Below are 18,113 nucleotides of genomic sequence, written 5' to 3'. Positions count from 1 at the left end.
GATTCTTGTAGTCAGTTGCTTCGTATCCTTGGCCCTCCAATTGTTTTTATATACTAGGGCACTGAGTGAGCCAAAGAAATCCTCTATTGGGCGGCACTGGGGCAAGTTTGTTGGGTTACGATCTTTCGGCACGAACGGTATCTTTTTCTCCTCAAGATACGCCAGCGTCTTCTTGGCGTAATGGGAAGACGCCTTGTCTGGCCAGAAGACGTACTTCCCATCCGCGTGATGCTCGTTCAGGAACGGCAGCAGGATTTTATCGAGGCACTCTTCTTGGTAGATTTGTTGGTTGATTGCCAGACCGCTCGGCTTAAACCAAGGCTTTGAAATGCCCCGGTCGGAAACGGCGATGTACAACATAACCTTTTTTTTCAAACTTGTGCTTGAACTTGTATTTCACTTCAGGTGGTGTGGATGACTTGTCGCTGGAGTAGTAATTATCATTTCCTGGAATATGCGTTTTGGACAGCGGAAAATAGCTTTCGTCGTCCAGAACGAAAGACGTCCCGCGGTATTTTTTGGTCATCCACCGACACTGTGTTTTAACCGCCTCAATCTGCTCCTCCGTGTACTCCGGCGACCTCGTCTTCTACCTGCAGACGATTCCTTCTATCTTGAGGGTCCGATGGATCAATACGTGGGAGCAGCCATATTTCCGACCGGCGTCACGCAGGCTGGTACCGTCCTTGTTGTCAAACAGCTTCTTTAACGATGTCTTCCTCTGCTTCGTCATTATCGTCACCGGACGACCACTTCCGACCTTCCGCTCTACGTTCAGGAAACCCAGGATACGATATACCGTACTGACAGGTTCATTTTCTTCCTTAAAATGTGTCACCGTGAACTTTTTTCCTTGCTGGAAATGCGTTTCGTAGAACCGTACAATGCGTTCGCGAAGCACGTGCTGTTTCGACACCACCTTTGCTTTGACTAAATTCAAACTAGCAAAACCAAACACGCCTACTGTTTCTAGGGAGCCCAAAGAGCAATTTTCTTGGAGAAAGAAAATTTTACGCTCTGTATTTGAGTTACTGAAAGGTATTGAAAAAATTCTCATTTTTTATTTAACACCCGTTACTAAACATATTTGAGATTTTTACGCCGTTTTTAAGACTTTTCGAGACCTTTTTCAGACATTTCTGTGACATTTTCAATTTTTTTTTATTTTTGAGATAATTTAACAGCTTTCCGAGACATTTTAAGTTATTTTGGAGATGTTTTAAGACATCTGTAAGACTTTTTGAATATTTTTGCTTATTTTTTGCAAACATTGAGACATTTTTAAAATAATTTAGAGATATTTTTGAACCATTTCTAAACATCCTTGATTTTTTTTTTTTCGAGAAATTTTACGGGTTTACTATTTTGAACAGTTTTCAAACATTTTGTAAATTTTGACGACTTTTTTGAGACCTTTATTAGACATTTTCGATATTTAAGACACCTTCGAGACATTATTGCATTGGACACTTTTGAGGTAATTCCAACATCTTTTCAAGACATTTTTGAGACCTTTGTTCAATATTTATGAGTCCTTATTAGACATATTTGAGATATTTTGGAAATTTTTAAGATCATTTTGAGATTTTTTCGAGACCCTTTTTTTACATTTTTGTGTTTTTTTTTAGGTAATTTAAAACCTTTACTAGACATTTTCAGGACCTGTTAAGACATCTTTAAGACTTTTTGGACATTATGCTTACCTTTTTATTGGAAATTAGAAAACACTTTTTACAACAATTTTGAGATGTTTTTGAGCCATTTCTGAGAAATCTTTGAAACATTTATGAAAATTTCAACGATTTTAAGATCTTCTCCAGACCTTTTTGAATCCTTTTTAGATATTCTGAGAATTTTAATGACCTTCTTGAGAATTTTATCAGACATTTTGAAACGGTTTGAACACATTTTTTTAATATCTTTAAAATATTTATGGTATTTTCAGCATTTTTGATGTCTTTGAGATTTCCGTTAGACACTTTTGAAGTAATATTAAGTCATTTTCAAATATTTTTTGGACATTCAAACACATTTTTTTGACTTCCCCTATGCGCTTTCGAGACATTTTAAGAAATTTTCTAGACTTTTTTTTTGTTTTGAGACATTTTTTTAATTTTTCGAAGTCTCTATTAAACAATTCAAGGCGTTTAAGACATTTTTTGGACATTTTTAGACAATTTTTATAAATTTTCTAGGCATTTTTAAGACCTTTTTGAGCCAGTAAATTTAATTTATATATCAGCTAATTTCGCGCGCAACATTGTTCGATTTCGGCTCTTACCACGGTAATACAACCTTCTCTTTCCGTCGCAGTCGTGGAAATGCAGAGGTAAACTCGGTCGCCGACAAAAACGGCTATTTACAACATCCTTCCTTACCCTGACGATCGTAAGGATGTGGCCGGTGCACAGTGGTCCAATAAGGCAAAAAGTAGAACTTAATTCCATAGCGCCTTTCACCTTCATCTTAGCTTCAGAGTGTCTTCGGAACAATTGTTTGCGTGAATGAATGTATATTATAGCTTAGCTTAGCTTAGCTCGACTGACTGCACATATCAATGGTTGCACTCCGTGATGGATCTGAATTAGTAAATTTGCACAGTGAATCAACGGAATGGGGTTGGGAGTGACCGACCATTCTCATTGTACAAGTTTTAGTGACTCATCACTTTAAAGGATCAATAACGACGCCGGTCATACATGGGCCTTCCCCAGGGCTCATGTTTAAGTCCTCTCTTATATAATTTTTACGTCAATGACATCGATGAATGTCTTGCAAATTCATGCACGCTAAGGCAACTTGCAGACGATAGCGTTGTATCCATTACTGGTAGCGAGGCTAGCGATCTGCAAGGACCATTGCAAGATACCTTAGACAATTTGTCTGAATGGGCTCTTAAGCTGGGTATCGAATTCTCTCCGGAGAAAACTGAGTTGGTCGTTTTTTCTAGGAAGCATAACCCAGCTCAGCTGCAGCTCCTACTAACGGGTAAAACGATCTCTCAGGTTTTAGTCGCTAAATATCTCGGGGTCTGGTTCGACTCTAAATGCACCTGGGCTTGTCATATTAGGTATCTGACACGAAAATGCCAACAGAGGATTAATTTTCTTCGTACGATTACCGGAACCTGGTGGGGAGCCCACCCAGGAGACCTTCTAAGGCTTTACCAAACAACGATATTGTCAGTTCTTGAGTACGGCTGTTTCTGCTTCCGCTCCGCCGCGAACACGCACATTATAAAATTAGAGAGAATACAATATCGTTGTTTGCGTATTGCCTTGGGTTGCATGCAGTCGACCCATACGATGAGTCTTGAAGTGTTAGCGGGTATTCTTCCGTTGAAACATCGTTTTTGGAATCTCTCTTACCGGTTGCTAATTCGATGCACAGTTAGGAACCCATTAGTAATTGAAAATTTCGAGAGGTTGGTCGACCTTCAATTTCAATCCAGATTTATGACTTTATATTTTGACTATATGGCTCAAGATATTAATCCTTCTTCATACGATTCCTCCAATGTCGCACTTTTAGATACTTCTAATAATGCTATATTTTTCGACACCACCATGAAACAAGACATTTCTGGTATCCCGGATCAATTGCGACCCCAAGAGATCCCTAAGATTTTTTCGAATAAGTTCAAACATGTTAGTTATGATAAAAGGTTTTACACTGACGGATCTAATCTAGATGAGTCCACTGGCTTCGGTGTTTTCCACGAAAATTTTACCGCCTCCTACAAACTCGATGCTCCTGCTTCCGTGTACGTCGCAGAACTTGCTGCTATTCAGTACTCTCTTGGAATCATCGAAACCCTACCCACAGACCACTACTTCATCTTCACAGACAGTCTCAGTGCCATTGAGGCTCTGCGATCGATGAAGCCTGTGAAGCACACCCCGTATTTCCTGGGGAAAATACGGTGGTTTTTAAGTGCTTTAACAGATAAAAATTACCGGGTTACCTTAGCGTGGGTCCCTTCTCATTGCTCGATTCCGGGTAACGAAAAGGCTGACTCTTTAGCTAAGGTGGGTGCTATTGATGGCGATATTTATGGAAGACCAATTGCTTATGATGAATTTTATAGCATTTTGCGTCAGAGAACACTCAACAGTTGGCAATCATCATGGAACTCAGATGAACTGGGACGGTGGCTACATTCCATTTTTCCTAAGGTATCGACGAAAGCATGGTTCAAGGGGTTGGATGTAGGTCGGGACTTCATTCGCGTGATGTCTAGACTTATGTCCAATCACTACACGTTAAACACGCATCTCTTTCGTATAGGGCTTGTAGACAGTAATCACTGCGTTTGTGGCGATGGCTACCATGACATCGAGCATGTTGTTTGGTCGTGTACCGAATACTGTGGTGTTAGGTCCGAGCTTATAGATTCCCTTCGGGCCCGAGGAAAACAACCGAACGTACCCGTTAGAGACATTCTGGGAAGCGGTGATCTCCAGTACATGACACAGTTATACTGCTTTCTGAAAAACGCTGACATTAAAATTTAAAATTTTCTTTGTCTATTTGTCAGATTAAGGATACAAATATGCTATGCTGAAGACACGGAAACGAAGAGCCCGCAACCATGCTTACACAAATATTTTGAACCCACAACAAACAAGAATACAATTGCTCTACCAGTTGAAAAACAAAGTTCCAAAATAGTTTTAAGTCAAAATTGTATCTCCCCTCCTCTCACCTTAAATCCCCACTAGCTCGTAGTCGGCCGCGAGAATAAAGAAAAGGCCTCCCTCTTTTCCCTGCTAACGTAGAATTAAAACGAATTGTACTTGGCTCAGTAAAACAGAAAATGTATCGTGCCGTGTCAAATAAACTAATTTAAAACTTAACGACGCCGGTCACGTCCTTGCAATCAGGTGGGAAGAGAGAAGGGATGTTATTGTGACCCTTGCTATTTGTTTACCTCTGCATCTCCACAAAGGTCACAGGAAGGAGGTTTTTGTTAGTAGGGGAGGGACCGTTGGATCAGGATTCACTTTGATAAGTGATGCGATCATATATGTTACTCCTACCCGTCTCTATTTAGCTATTTTCAGTTTATTCTTAATTCAGCCGACTGAATAGAAGAGCACAATTAGCTTATTCATATTTTGTACCGGTTTAGACCAAGAGACAATGCTGCGCGCGAAGTTAGCTTATTACGAAGGCGAACGAAGTATCTTTAATGCCAAACATCGGGAATATTCAGGAGCGGAGCGCGCGTAAACCATCCATTGCGTTTTGTTTATGTCCAATCCCGTATACTCTTAAGAAAGCGAACGCACTTCGGAAGACATGATTCTTTGATAGGTATACATTGCGTAGTTATTAGATCAATCACGATAATTATCAATCGAACTCGATTTGCGACACGCTTATATAAAAACAACGAGCAGGCAATCTTCGGTTGAACGGTCATACCAAGACTGAGCTTATCCCGCATCTCTATTCTGCGATGGAGAGAATGGTTTGTGTAATTATGTCTCCATGGCAAGTAATGGAATCGAATGATGGTTCGCGCGGGGCTCGCGTATTACGAATACCAACGGTGTGTATCTTCCTTATCAACCCCGCGATCCTATGCGAATGACGCGCGCGAAAATAATTAACTATACGAAGTATCAACGTATTAAATTGAAGGTTTATTACCAATCTCGAATAACTGCAAGAAAGCAAGCGCACTTCAGTAGAGGTAAACATCGCGTATATATTATTGCGAATAATTTAATTTTTTTTGACGAACGATGCTATAGTTACTGAACGAACGAAACGCAACGCAACGTGCTGAAATAGATCCAACAGGCGGGAAGTCACAACACACCGAAAATCTCGGGCCGAAGACATGTTTACATCGGAGCATTATAAACGACATCTCTATTCCCATTTACCGACGCAGACGCGCAAGGACACGGAGTTTCGCGGTGATTATTTCTTACTTCTCGAATGATTAAGCTAAAATACCTAATGAGTATAAAACCTGGCAAAGTTTCATGCATTCATAGCTCAAGAATTCAAAAACATGCAAATATGCATATCGAACAAGACAGAGTTCTAAGTTGATTTATAAAATGCCAAAACGATCGCAATCAAGAGTTAGATGTCTTGTCGACCGACAAGATATCAACGTGATTAAATAAATCTGTTTCAACATTCATTCAAAAGCTCAAAAATCATAAAACAAGTACATAAAACAAAGCAAATTGTTCGTAACCGTCTGATCATAACGCGAATGATAAATTTCTAAATTGTAATGCTTCCAATTCCATCAAAGTCAGCGTGTTTAAAAATTGAAAAACATCCCACTTATTAAGGAAATCGGGGCAAGTTGCAGAAAAAACCAAAACTCAGTTCTGGAAAACTCGCTTGGAAGCAACAAAATTTATTTAAAAACTAAAGAAGTCATTAAAAAGTTAATGAATAATATTACCGCGCATAGTGAGTCCGACCCATTCGCACCCCCACCAAAACTGAAATTTTAGGCGGAAATGGTAGCTAAAGATGTATAGTTTCATAACAATTAATGAATTCAACAACTTTGTTCTGAAAAACTTCGGGAAAGCATCCAAACATATAGTCCCGTATCGTAATGAGCAATGAAATGAAATTATACATTGAATTAAATCTTTCTCGGCTTGCTCAAAATACTAACGGGACCGACTCGCCATGCGCTCAAAACATACATAACAAAAACTCAAATAGCAATCTAAAGTAAATAGCGTTATTCAATATTATATAACAAAATAAACTATTTAATTTGCGTACTACACTTAAGCGATGTAAGTTAAATTCTGAAGCAGTTCAAAACCGCAAACGAACAATTCCAGTGGAAGAGTATTACACCAAAGTAGCGAATTCAACAAAAATGTCGCACAAACCTACCGCTATAGGAATCGCGAGGCATAACCGGTCTTACACCTCAAACGATAAATCTGCGAGCGGCGGAAAGAAAACAGTATCACCCAAGACCGAGAACGGATACAATCAAAAGGCCTGTCATCTTCCCCTATACAACAGCAGGCGACACAATCACGTCAAGTACACAGTAATATACAGCCATCTCCACTTTCACACGTTCATCAAGTGTGTGAGAGAGGTGAAAAAAATTTAGTCTGAGAATATAGCAGTGTGACAGTTAACCTTTTCCAATTGGAAAACGGTAGTACTTGTTATTTATACTACACTCGTGTATCAATGAGCGGAAATCTAATAAAATGAGATCAGATGAAAAATGAGTTCTTAAGACACGTCAATAAAATCTTTTAACTATGAAATACGAAATTACTACACATGCAACCTGTTACAATATTACTTCTACTTATCTTTTGGTGTTATGCTTTGACGATGAGATGAGCAATATGCCATCAAGTTGACACACACAAGTTTCTCCCATCTCCTTCACCACGAATACGAAACTCATACACGCAACAAAACGGTTTCCCTTGTTTCAGCCATTTTTTCACACATCACGAATCACGAATCTTCTGAGTGAATTTTCACTCTATTTCTAACTTTTATAGAATATATTTCACTACTGGCACACACGATATTCCAAAAAGGAAAAACTTGGCTAACTTTCATCGACACATCTTGCTAAATGACACAACAAAAGAGTAAAATAATCGGAGCGGATAAAAACGCGGACTTGATTCATTGGCGGTGCTGCCAGATCTCCCTGCACGAATGAATGTATATTATATGGAACTTACTCAAAAGTTAGTTTTTTGTACTTAACTTTTGATAGTTGCATTTTACACGAAAGTGTTGTTCGGAGGAATTGTTAGGGCACACAAAATACACAATATTCTGTGTTTATTTGAATTTATTTTTGTTCGAAAAAAATATTTTTGTTTTCAATATATCATCAGTTCTCAGTAACTTGTTCTTAAACAAAATGTTATTTCTAAATAAAGAAGGCAAAAGAGTTTTTCCACCCGCACACAGTACTCCATTTTCAAAGCCAAATACAAGTCAAAGTTTTAGTCAAACATCAAAATTCTATTAACTTGTGTGTATATTAAGGTCATTCTTGCTAAAGATTCTCAGTTTTGACACTATTTTACCCTCGTATCAACAATAATCTCCAAACTATCCTTTTTTAAGTTATTCAAAACGCTTTCCAACTGAACACTCGCACTAACAGCTTTGAAAAACTTCACCGTTAAATGAATTAAAAGTTTAATTACAACATTCCTGCCTCTGGTACTAGAAGCCAAAACATTTTCCTTTGAGTACTTTTTATGCTGCATGTTGGCTTTCCTATATGATATGAATAACAAGGCCAGTGTAGGTGAATTATTTTCAATTCATAAAAGCGTACAGAAACTGCACACGCAACAATTTACAGAGAGAAAGTAACCGCAGAAACCAACCACAGAAGAAAACCCGTAAATTTCGAAACCATAGACACAACGCAGTATTTCCAATTACCACCGTAAACGTTTTTCGAGTAAATGAAAATAAACGCCTCTTTAGTACTATATGCAAACCGTAATCTGCACTCCGCTTCGCAGAGAAAAGGATGTTTTTTTCCTTCGACTGATAGACACAACACCCGAACGAAAGAATTTAAAATGTTAATCATTTTTCTGCGGTGTTAACAGATGTTTAATTCAATCCACCAAACATGTTTAGATTTTCATGAAGTGTTGCGTCCCTCATGCGAACGAAAAATTATGCATTCCATTTTTATTCCCCCTCGCTTGTTCAAAAAAAAAAGACACAATTTGACTATCTAACCATTTTTCCCCCAACTCTTCTCGGATGTCGGACAGCTAAAATTACTCTGTGCTGTGTTTTACAATCTGTGACGCAGTCGTCACTCCTCCAAGTCCTCCAGAACCATATCTTCTTCATCGTTTCGTTATAAGAGAGCACGCATATGAAGTTAATGGCAAACATTGTGATAAAACTTTGTGGGATCCTGCTCGTTTTCGTTTGCTCTGCTTTTATGGTGTATGACTTGGGAGCATGTTATCCGGCAACCCACTCAGAATGCAGTGATTTTTCGATATGTCCAAGTTCCACCGTTCCACGAGAAACTTGGATGGTGGGTGAAGAAAATATACCGTGTCGCAGCCATTTACGAAACAGGGATTGTTTTATGTAAAAAGGGTGGTTTCATTCCATCCTCCTAGCTACTGGTTCTACTAGATCTTAGAGAAGTCGTAGCAACGGCAATGTGTGAATGTGGTCAAAAACTCCAACTGCACAGACTGCAGGACAGAAAGTTTGTGCATTCATTTCAGCCGCCTGAGTGACGCTGGTATTCTGTGTATATGCAATTTTCAGCATCCAATCATCGATTAATCTTTCCACAAGAACCACACAGCAAAACTTATCATGTTTTCTCGTCCTCTGCCTCCCCCTCCCCCCACAGTTGTCCGTTCGACTACGTGCGTGTGTTTGACGGACCGGACAACACTTCCGCCGTGGTTGGCACGTACTGCGGTCAGCAGCGGAACCTGGTGCTGTACTCGAGCGAACAGTATCTGTTTGTGCACTTCTCGACGCTCCAGCGAACGGCCAACACGCAGAACCGGGGTTTCAAGGGGATTTTCGAGTTCAGCGAGAGCTTCGTCAAGCTAGATTTTATTCGTGAGTAGACAAATGAGACTGTTCGGGGACCTTTACTAACCATGATATTCTTGTCTTGTTTTTATTTTTTCACGCAGGAGAAAACGATGGCATGCACATACGAGGATCGGAATGTGACCAGAAGATCTTATCGAAGAAAGAATCGACCGGATTCGTGTATTCGCCAAACTATCCCTTCCCATATATACCGAAAGTAGTCTGCAGGTAAGTTTTTTTCGAGTAAAACTAATAAACTGTCGGATGAGGGATAGAGAAATAGTTTTTCTCTTGCTCGAAACTATCCGCGAAAAAACTCTGCAGCATACTGCACGGTTTGAGTAAAAAATAATTTTTTAATTCTGCAAACAGAAGCACGGATTTAAATTCAGTACGACTCGAAGCATTTTAATTTAATTCAAGATTGATTTTCATTGATTTTCAGTTACCAGTTAATGGTCAAATTTAATTTTCATTCCTATTCTACCATCCATTCAATTTTATTCAACAGTTTTTAACATTTACGACAAATTAAAATTCTTTTCAAAATATTTTCGAGACATTTTGAGATATTTTTCGAACATTTTCGATAGTTTTGAGACATATTTGAACATATTATTACCTGGTCCGACAGTTTTGAACACTATTTCGACATTTGTATTTTCTTCAACATTTTATACATTTTAAAAAGTTTTTATATTTTAATGTTTTCGATATCTACGACATATTATGAGTTTTGATACTGTTAATATAATATAATCTAAAATGTTGTCTATTTCATCATATTTTGCATATTCGACAAATTCTGCAAAGCCATATTCAAGGTGTTTTCGAGCTGTTTGGCATTTTTAGCATTTCTTGACTCATTTTATTACATTTTTACAACATTTTTTGTGTCATTTTCGGAGACATTACTGAGACGACTTTAAGGAATTTATTGACAGTCGAGTGACATTTTTGGTTATTTTTACGGCAAACATTTTTAAAAAATATTTTTGAGATTGATATTTATGAAAAAATAAAAGCATTGTGAAGACATTTTTTGGACGTTTCTGATTCATTTCTGAGTCATTTTTAATAGCAGCATTTTGGTCATCTTTGAGACAGTGCCATTTTTGAAGTTTAATTTAAATTTTGTAGACAGTTTTGAGACCATTTTTGATACATTTTCTTAACATCTCTGAGAAATTTTGAAACAGTTTCATGACCTTTTCGATTTTTCGATTTTCCTGTTTGAATTTTTGAGAGACATTTTCGAGACATTTATGAAACATTTTTAAGACATTTTTGAGACATTTTTATAACAATTTTAAGACGTTTTCTAGTAATTCATGAGACTTGAGCTCAAATCTCAAGTCTTAAAAATGTTCCATAAATGTCTCGATGATGTTAATAAAACGTTTTGGAGACGTTTTTGAGACAACATCAAAACATCTTTGAGACAATTTTGAAGCATTTCTGAGACATTCTCTAAACATTTTCGACACAGTTTTGATTCATTCGTGAAACAATTTTGATAAATATTCGAAACATTTCCTAGACATTTCTGAAACATGTTTGAAACATTTTTATAACATCTTTGGAATATAATTCAAACATTTTTGAGACACCTTCAAAATTTTTTCGGAACAAAAACACTCTGAAATGTTCAGGAATATCCAGAAAATGTCACGATTTCTAGTTATTCCTGAATATTTTAAAGATTTAGATTTGAGAGACTTTTGTGAAAAGACCTCTTCTAGATATATTTGAATCATTATCATCACGTTTTCAAGACATTGTTGCAAAAGTTTTGAAACATCTTCGAGTTTTTTTTTTTTGAGATCTATTTCAAATACATTTCAGACATCTTTAATTTTTGGAACAATGTTGAGTCGTTTTCGAAACATGTTTAAGACATTTTAATTTAAACTGTTTTTGAGACACATTTGAGATATTTATATACAATATATGGGATATTTTCAAAACATTATTAAAAAGGTCAATTTGTGAAGCATTTTTGTGACACTTCTGATTAAAGAAATTCTTAGGATGTTCTTGGAACAATTTTGCAACATTTTCTAGACCTTTTTAAAACATAATTGAGCCATATTTCAAACATCTTTGAGACGTGCATGAGATACTTTTGAGATATTTGAGAACTTTTTGAAACACTTCTGAAACCATTTTGAGACTCTTTTGAAACAGATTTAAGACACCTTTAAGATAGGTTTGTATCAATTTTTAAGACATCTTTTAGACATATCTGGGACAATTTTGAAACATATTTGAGACCTTTTCGAAACACATTTTAGACATTTTTGAATCAATGTCTAGACATGAAACATATTTGAGAAATTCTTAGAATATTTTTGGAACAATTTTGCAACATTTTCTAGACCTTGATAAAACATAATTGAGACATATTTCAAACATCTTTGAGACGTATATGAGATATCTTTGAGATATTTTTGAGACACTTCTGAAACCATTTTGAGACTCTTTTAAAACAGATTTAGGACACCTTTGAAATAGGTTTGTATCTATTTTTAAGACATCTTTTAGACCTTTTTTAAACACATTTAAGACATTTTTGAATCATTTTTCAGACATATCTGAGACATTTTTGAAGCATCTTCGAGTTTTTTCGAGACGTTTTTGAGAAATTTTTGAAACATTTGATACAACTTCAAGACATTTTTGTATCAATTTTTGAGACATTACGTAAACAATGTACACAATTTTGAAACACTTTTGAGACCTTTTTGAAACATATTTGAGACCGTTCTGATACAATTTTAGAACAGTTTTTAAACATATTTGTGAAAGATATTTTTTGAACATTTTTTAAACATTTCTGAGATAATATTTTAAAGACATCTTTGAGAGACTGTTGAAACATTTTCGATACAACTCTAAGACATAGTTGGAACAACTTTCAAGACATTTTCCGAAACATTTTGTTAAACATATTTGAAATATTTTTAAAATTTTGGAGACATTTTTCAAAAAATTCGAGACAGTTTTGAAACATATTTGAGACGACTTTAAGATATTTTTGGATTTTTAAGGATTTTTGTGTCTTTTAGGAAGTTTTTCTTCATAAAATTCCCCATCTTTCCGTGGTATAGGATGGTTACTAGCGTAAAGTTTAGCATGTTTTTTAAAGGTTCAATTTCAGAAAACACCAAAATTAAAAATTTACAGGAAAGCAAAAAAATGTAACAACGAAACTTGAGCCACAACAAGCCGTGACATTTTCCAGAGTTGTCGCCATACAAGTTTTTTTGTTACACCATAACCAATCAATCCGGTTGAGCCCCCAGACTATCTAACAAAACGTTATTTGGGACACCCTAATGAAAATCCTTAAAACATTTTTGGAACAATTTTGAGTCATTGTAGAGACATTTTCTAGATATTTCTGAAAAAGTATTCATGAAATTTTAAGTTATCTATGAGATATTTTTAAAACCGTTTAAAACTTATTTGAGACCTTTTTGAAACACTTTTGGGCCATTTTTTAATAATTTTTGAGAGATTTTTTCGAACAGACAATTGAGACAATTCTGAAATATTTTTGTAACATATTTGAGACATTTTTGGAACAATTTAAGACCTTTCTGGCACAGTATTTCAGAGACATCTTTGAGAGATTTCTGAAACATATTTGAAAGAACTCTGAGACATTTTTGAAACATTTTTGAAACGTTTTTGAAACATTTTGTAGACCTTTCCGTCGTGTTATGACACCTTTTTGAAACATATTTGAGATATTTTTGAAATTTATGGGACAATTTTTAAAACAATTTTGAGACAGTTTTAAAACATGTTTGATAACTAAAAAAATAATAATTGAAATATTTTAGATACACTTTGAATCATTTTTGAGACATTTTCGTGAAATTTCTGAACGGGTTTTAAAACCTTTCCGAAACATTTTTGAAGCATCTTTGAAATATATTAAAGACCTTTTGAAACACTCTTGAATTATTTTGGAGACATCTTTGAGATATTTTGAGACCTTTTTGAAATATAACTGAGTCATCTTTAAAATATTTTTGAAACAATTTTGAGTCTTTTTAGAACCATTATCCAGTTGTATCTAAAAATGTTTCAAAAGTGTTTCAAAAATGTCTCAGAGTTCTATCAAATGTGTTTCCGAAATCTCTCAAAAATGTCTCTTAAAGATTGTCTCAGAAATGTCTTGAAATTGTTTCAAAAATGCCTCGAAACTTTCAAAAATGTCTCAAATATGTTTCAATAATGTTTCAGAATTGTCTCAATTGTCTGTTTTAAAAATCTCTCAAAAATGATAAAAAGTTATAGAGTTTTGAAAACATTTTAGGTTATCTATGAGACATTTCTAAAACTTGTTTGAAACATTTTTGAGACTCTTTTGAAACACCTTTGGGACATTTTTTAAATGCTTTTGAAACATTTTCAAACAATGTTGAGACAGGTTTATAAGACATTTTTGAAACACTTCAAAATATTTTTGAGGCATCTTTGGGAGATTTTTGAAATTTTCATTTTTAAGACATTTTTGAAACAATTTTTGAGACATTATTTAGACCTATCTGAGAAAATTTTTGAACATATTTAAGATGCTTTTGAAATTTTCGAGACATTTTTGAAACAGTTTTGAGACAGTTCCGAAACATATTTGAGACCATTGCGGAATATTTTTGATACACTTTGGAAACATTTTTGAGACATTTCTTGACATTTCTGGGAAAGTTTTGAAACATTTTCGAGGCATTTTCGAAACATAGGAGACCTTTTTGAAACACCTGCGAAGCATTTTTTGGAACAATTCATGAGACATTTTCTAGACATTTTTGAAACATTTTTGAGACATTTCTGAGACATTTTTGAAACAAATTTGAAACAAATTAGAATTATTATTGATACAGCGAGGCATTTTTCTTAATTTTTTCAAACATATTTTGACATTTCCGAACATTTGGAAATATTTCTGAAATATTTTTAAAACATATTTGAAAACTTTCGGAAGACATTCATACATGTATATACATATCTCAAAGATGCGTTCTTAATGTTCGGAAATGTCCGGAAAATGTTTCGAACAGGACGGAAACAAATTCATAAAATATTTCAAAACGATCTCAAAATTTTCTCGAAAAGATCCCGAAAATGTTTCAAAACAGTTTCAGAAATGTCTAGAAAATATCTAAAAATAGCTCCAACGTTGTATTAAATATGTTTCAAAATGTTTCAAAGATGCTTCAAATATATTTTAGAATTTTTTAAATGTCACATAAATGTATCAAAATTATCACAATGTGTTATAAATGTTCAGAAATTTCTAGAAAATGTCTCTTAGATAGCTTAAAATATCTTAAAAATGTTTATCTCTCTCTAAGCAATGTCTTAAAAAATGATTCTAAAATGATTCGAAATTATTCCAAAAATGTCTGTTTTGAAAAGTTCTCGAAATTATTTCAAAGATATCTCCAAAATCTTTTAAAAGTGTTTTAAAAAAATTGATGTATCCAACCTGTTTCAAAAATGCCTCGAAAATGTTTCACAGCTCTCTTAGAATCAAAAATATTTCAAAATGGTCTTAAATATGTTTCGAAACCGTCTCAAAAAGGTTGGAAAATGTCTCGAAATTTTCAAAACCGTTTTAAATAACTTTCAAAATTGTCTCAGGAAAGTTAAAAAAATATCTCAAAAATTGTTTCAAAAATGTCTTAAAGTAGTATCAAATATGTTTCAAAAAAGTTGCAAAGATATCTCCAAAATGTTTTAAAAGTGTTTTAAATCAAACCTGTTTCAAAAATGCCTCGAAAATGCTTCGCAACTCTCTTAGAATCAAAAATATTTCAAAATGTTCTCAAATATATTTCAAAACCGTCTCGAAAAGGTTGGAAAAATGTCTTGAAAATTTCAAAACCGTCTTAAATAGCTTTCAAAATTGTCTCAGAAAAGTTCAAAAAATATCTCAAAAATTGATCCAAAAATGGGTGAAAGTTGTATCAAATAGGTTTCAAAATTTTCTCAATAACGTCTCCAAAATATCTCAAAGATGCCTCAAAAAAGCCTAAAAAACTGTCTCAAAATTGTTTGAAATAAGGTTCAAAAATATTTCAAAAATGTCCCAAAAGTGTTTCAACAAGGTTTCAAATACGTTTCGAACAAGTTTCAAAAATGTCTCATGGATACTGTTTTTAAAACTCTTTCAGAAATGTCTAGAAAATGAGTCAAAATTGATCCAGAGTGTTTTAAAGATGTTTTGCAAATTTTTGAAAACGGTCTTCAAAATATCTCAAAGGCTCCAAAATGTTTCAAAAGTGTTTCAAAAAGGTCTCCAATATATTTCAAGAATGCCTCGAAAATGTTTCGAGAAAGTTTCGAAACCCTTCCTGAAACTTCACGAAAATGTTTCAAAACATGTTTTGAAACTATCTCAAAATCGTTTCAAAAATGTCTCATAAATTTTTAAAAGATCTCGAATATTTTTATAAAGGTCTCAAAACGCCACGAAAATTGTATCAAACATGTTTCGAAAATTTCTAGGAAGACTGCCTAAAAATATCTTAAAGATGCTTCCAAAGTATTTCAGAAGTGTTTCAAAAATATCTCAAAGATGTTTTAAAAAGGTCTCAACAATGTTTCAAAATTGTTTAAAAATGTCTTTAAAAATGGTACCAAAAATGTCTTAGAGTAGTATTGAATATGCTTCAAAAATCTCTCAAAGATGTCTCTACAATATCTCAAAGATGCCTCAAAAATGTTTCAGAAGTATTTCAAAAATGTCTCAAAAACTGTCTCGAAATTGCTTGGAAATGTTCCAAAAACATTCCAAAAATGTTCCAAAGGTGTTCCAAAAAAGCCTCAAATATGTTTCAAACAAGTTTTAAAAATGTCTCGTAGATAACATGAAATGTTTTTAAAACTCTTTTAGAAATGTCTAGAAAATGTTTTTAAAGTGACTCAAAATTGCTTCAAAAATATTTTAAAGATTTCTCACATATGCTTCGAAAAGGTCTTGAAACTATCTCAAAAACTATTGAAACTATTTTTACTATCTTGAAACTATTTTTTGAGACATCAAAAATGTTTCAAAAGTGTTTCAAAACAAACAAGCTACTGGAGCTGTTAAAAAAGATAGGTTAGGTCGGTCCGTGTAATGATCTATATAGAAGCTCGATATGGCCACTAATGGGCTACTTTGCGTATTTCCAGTCGTTATTGATTTCGTTTGATAAGTTTTGGTTCAATAATCCGGGAGTTTTCGGAACACAACCGGGATAGGCCTGCTTATGGTTCTAAGTACTGCATTGATCATGATCATTATATGACAAAATATGTTCCGGTCATAAATCTGAAACCGGTTAACCTATAGTGGTTGTCCTCATCGGCAACAAAATACCATAATAACTGGCTTTTGGAGGTTGTTGAGTAACCACTGTTTTAAGGAACGACGAGAAAACTGCTGAAAACGAACTGCCTAAACAAAACGGGGCTTGTACCGTCACAATTTTGAACAACCCCGAACCTCCCAAGAAAACAAAAGTACGTTATAGAACAACAGAAAAAAAATACTCCGGATAATCGAGCTCCGGATAATCGAGTCCGACCTGTATATAGAAAAATGTCTCAGAAATGTTTCAAAACTGTCAGAAATATTAAAAATGTCAAAGATATCTCAGAAATGTTCAAAAAATTTCGCCAAGATATCAAAAATGTTAGAAATATTCTTTGCAAAATGATATATCTTGAAATGTTGTGAAAATGACTCCAAAAAAGTAATATGGGCAGTTGTCCACGGAGGGGGAGAGGAGGGGGTCAGAATCGTTAAAAATCTGTCCACGTGGTATGTGGATGGCCCTTAGAAAGGTCTCACAATTTTTTTAAGGATAACACAAAAATGTTGTAGAATCTCTTGAAAATGTCGTCAATATGTTTGCAAAAAAGTCAACAGAATGTCTCAAAACTGTTAAAAAAATGCGTTTAAGAATTTTTAAAATTGTCTACAAAAATGTTTCAAAGATGTCTCGTTAATGTTTCAAAAATACATATTTCGAAAATGTCTCAAATATGGTCTTCATCATATTTTAAAGTTGTCTCAGAAATGTCTGCAAAATGTTTCAAAACAGTTCCGAAAATGTCCTAGATGTGTCTCGAAAAAGTTTCAGAAATGTTTCAAAATGTCTTGAAAGAGTCTTATATATGTCTTATATATGTCTCATAGATGTTTGAAATATTTCTCAAATATGTTTCACAAAGGTCTAAAACATGTTTAAAAACTATCTCAAAGTTATTTCAAAAATATCTCAAAAATATAACAAGTTTCAAGAATGTTTCGAAATTGTCTCAGCAATAATTCAGAAGTGTTTCATGAATGTCTTCCGAAAATTTTCAAACATTTAATATTAACAAATGTTCAGAAATGTCAAAATATGTTTGAAAAATATCTAAAAATGTCTCGCTGTATCAATAATATCTCTAATTTGTTTCAAAAATGTCTCAGAAATATCTCAAAAATGTTTCAAAAATGTCTTATGAATTGTTCCACAAGTGTTTCAAAA

The 18,113-nt window shown here is 34.4% G+C and overlaps 1 protein-coding gene across 21 annotated transcripts in view; it reads left to right on the top strand.

Moving 5' to 3' along the window:
* LOC129718145 (cubilin) overlaps positions 1 to 18,113 on the top strand; it is a 339,048-nt gene that overhangs the window by 265,936 nt on the left and 54,999 nt on the right. For all 21 annotated transcript variants that reach the window (XR_008727035.1, XM_055669569.1, XM_055669492.1 and 18 more), the window contains 2 exons: positions 9,383 to 9,600; positions 9,678 to 9,804. Coding sequence is in view for 20 of the 21 variants with exons in the window: in XM_055669569.1 (XP_055525544.1) it covers positions 9,383 to 9,600; positions 9,678 to 9,804 (345 nt within the window). In the remaining variant the exon portion in view is untranslated. The remainder of the gene's footprint in view (positions 1 to 9,382; positions 9,601 to 9,677; positions 9,805 to 18,113) is intronic.

The sequence above is a fragment of the Wyeomyia smithii genome, chromosome 1 (assembly GCF_029784165.1).
Source record: "Wyeomyia smithii strain HCP4-BCI-WySm-NY-G18 chromosome 1, ASM2978416v1, whole genome shotgun sequence".
NCBI classification, from domain to species: domain Eukaryota; kingdom Metazoa; phylum Arthropoda; class Insecta; order Diptera; family Culicidae; genus Wyeomyia; species Wyeomyia smithii.
Note: the sequence above shows the minus strand (reverse complement) of the source record. Positions and strands in the feature narration are given on the sequence as shown.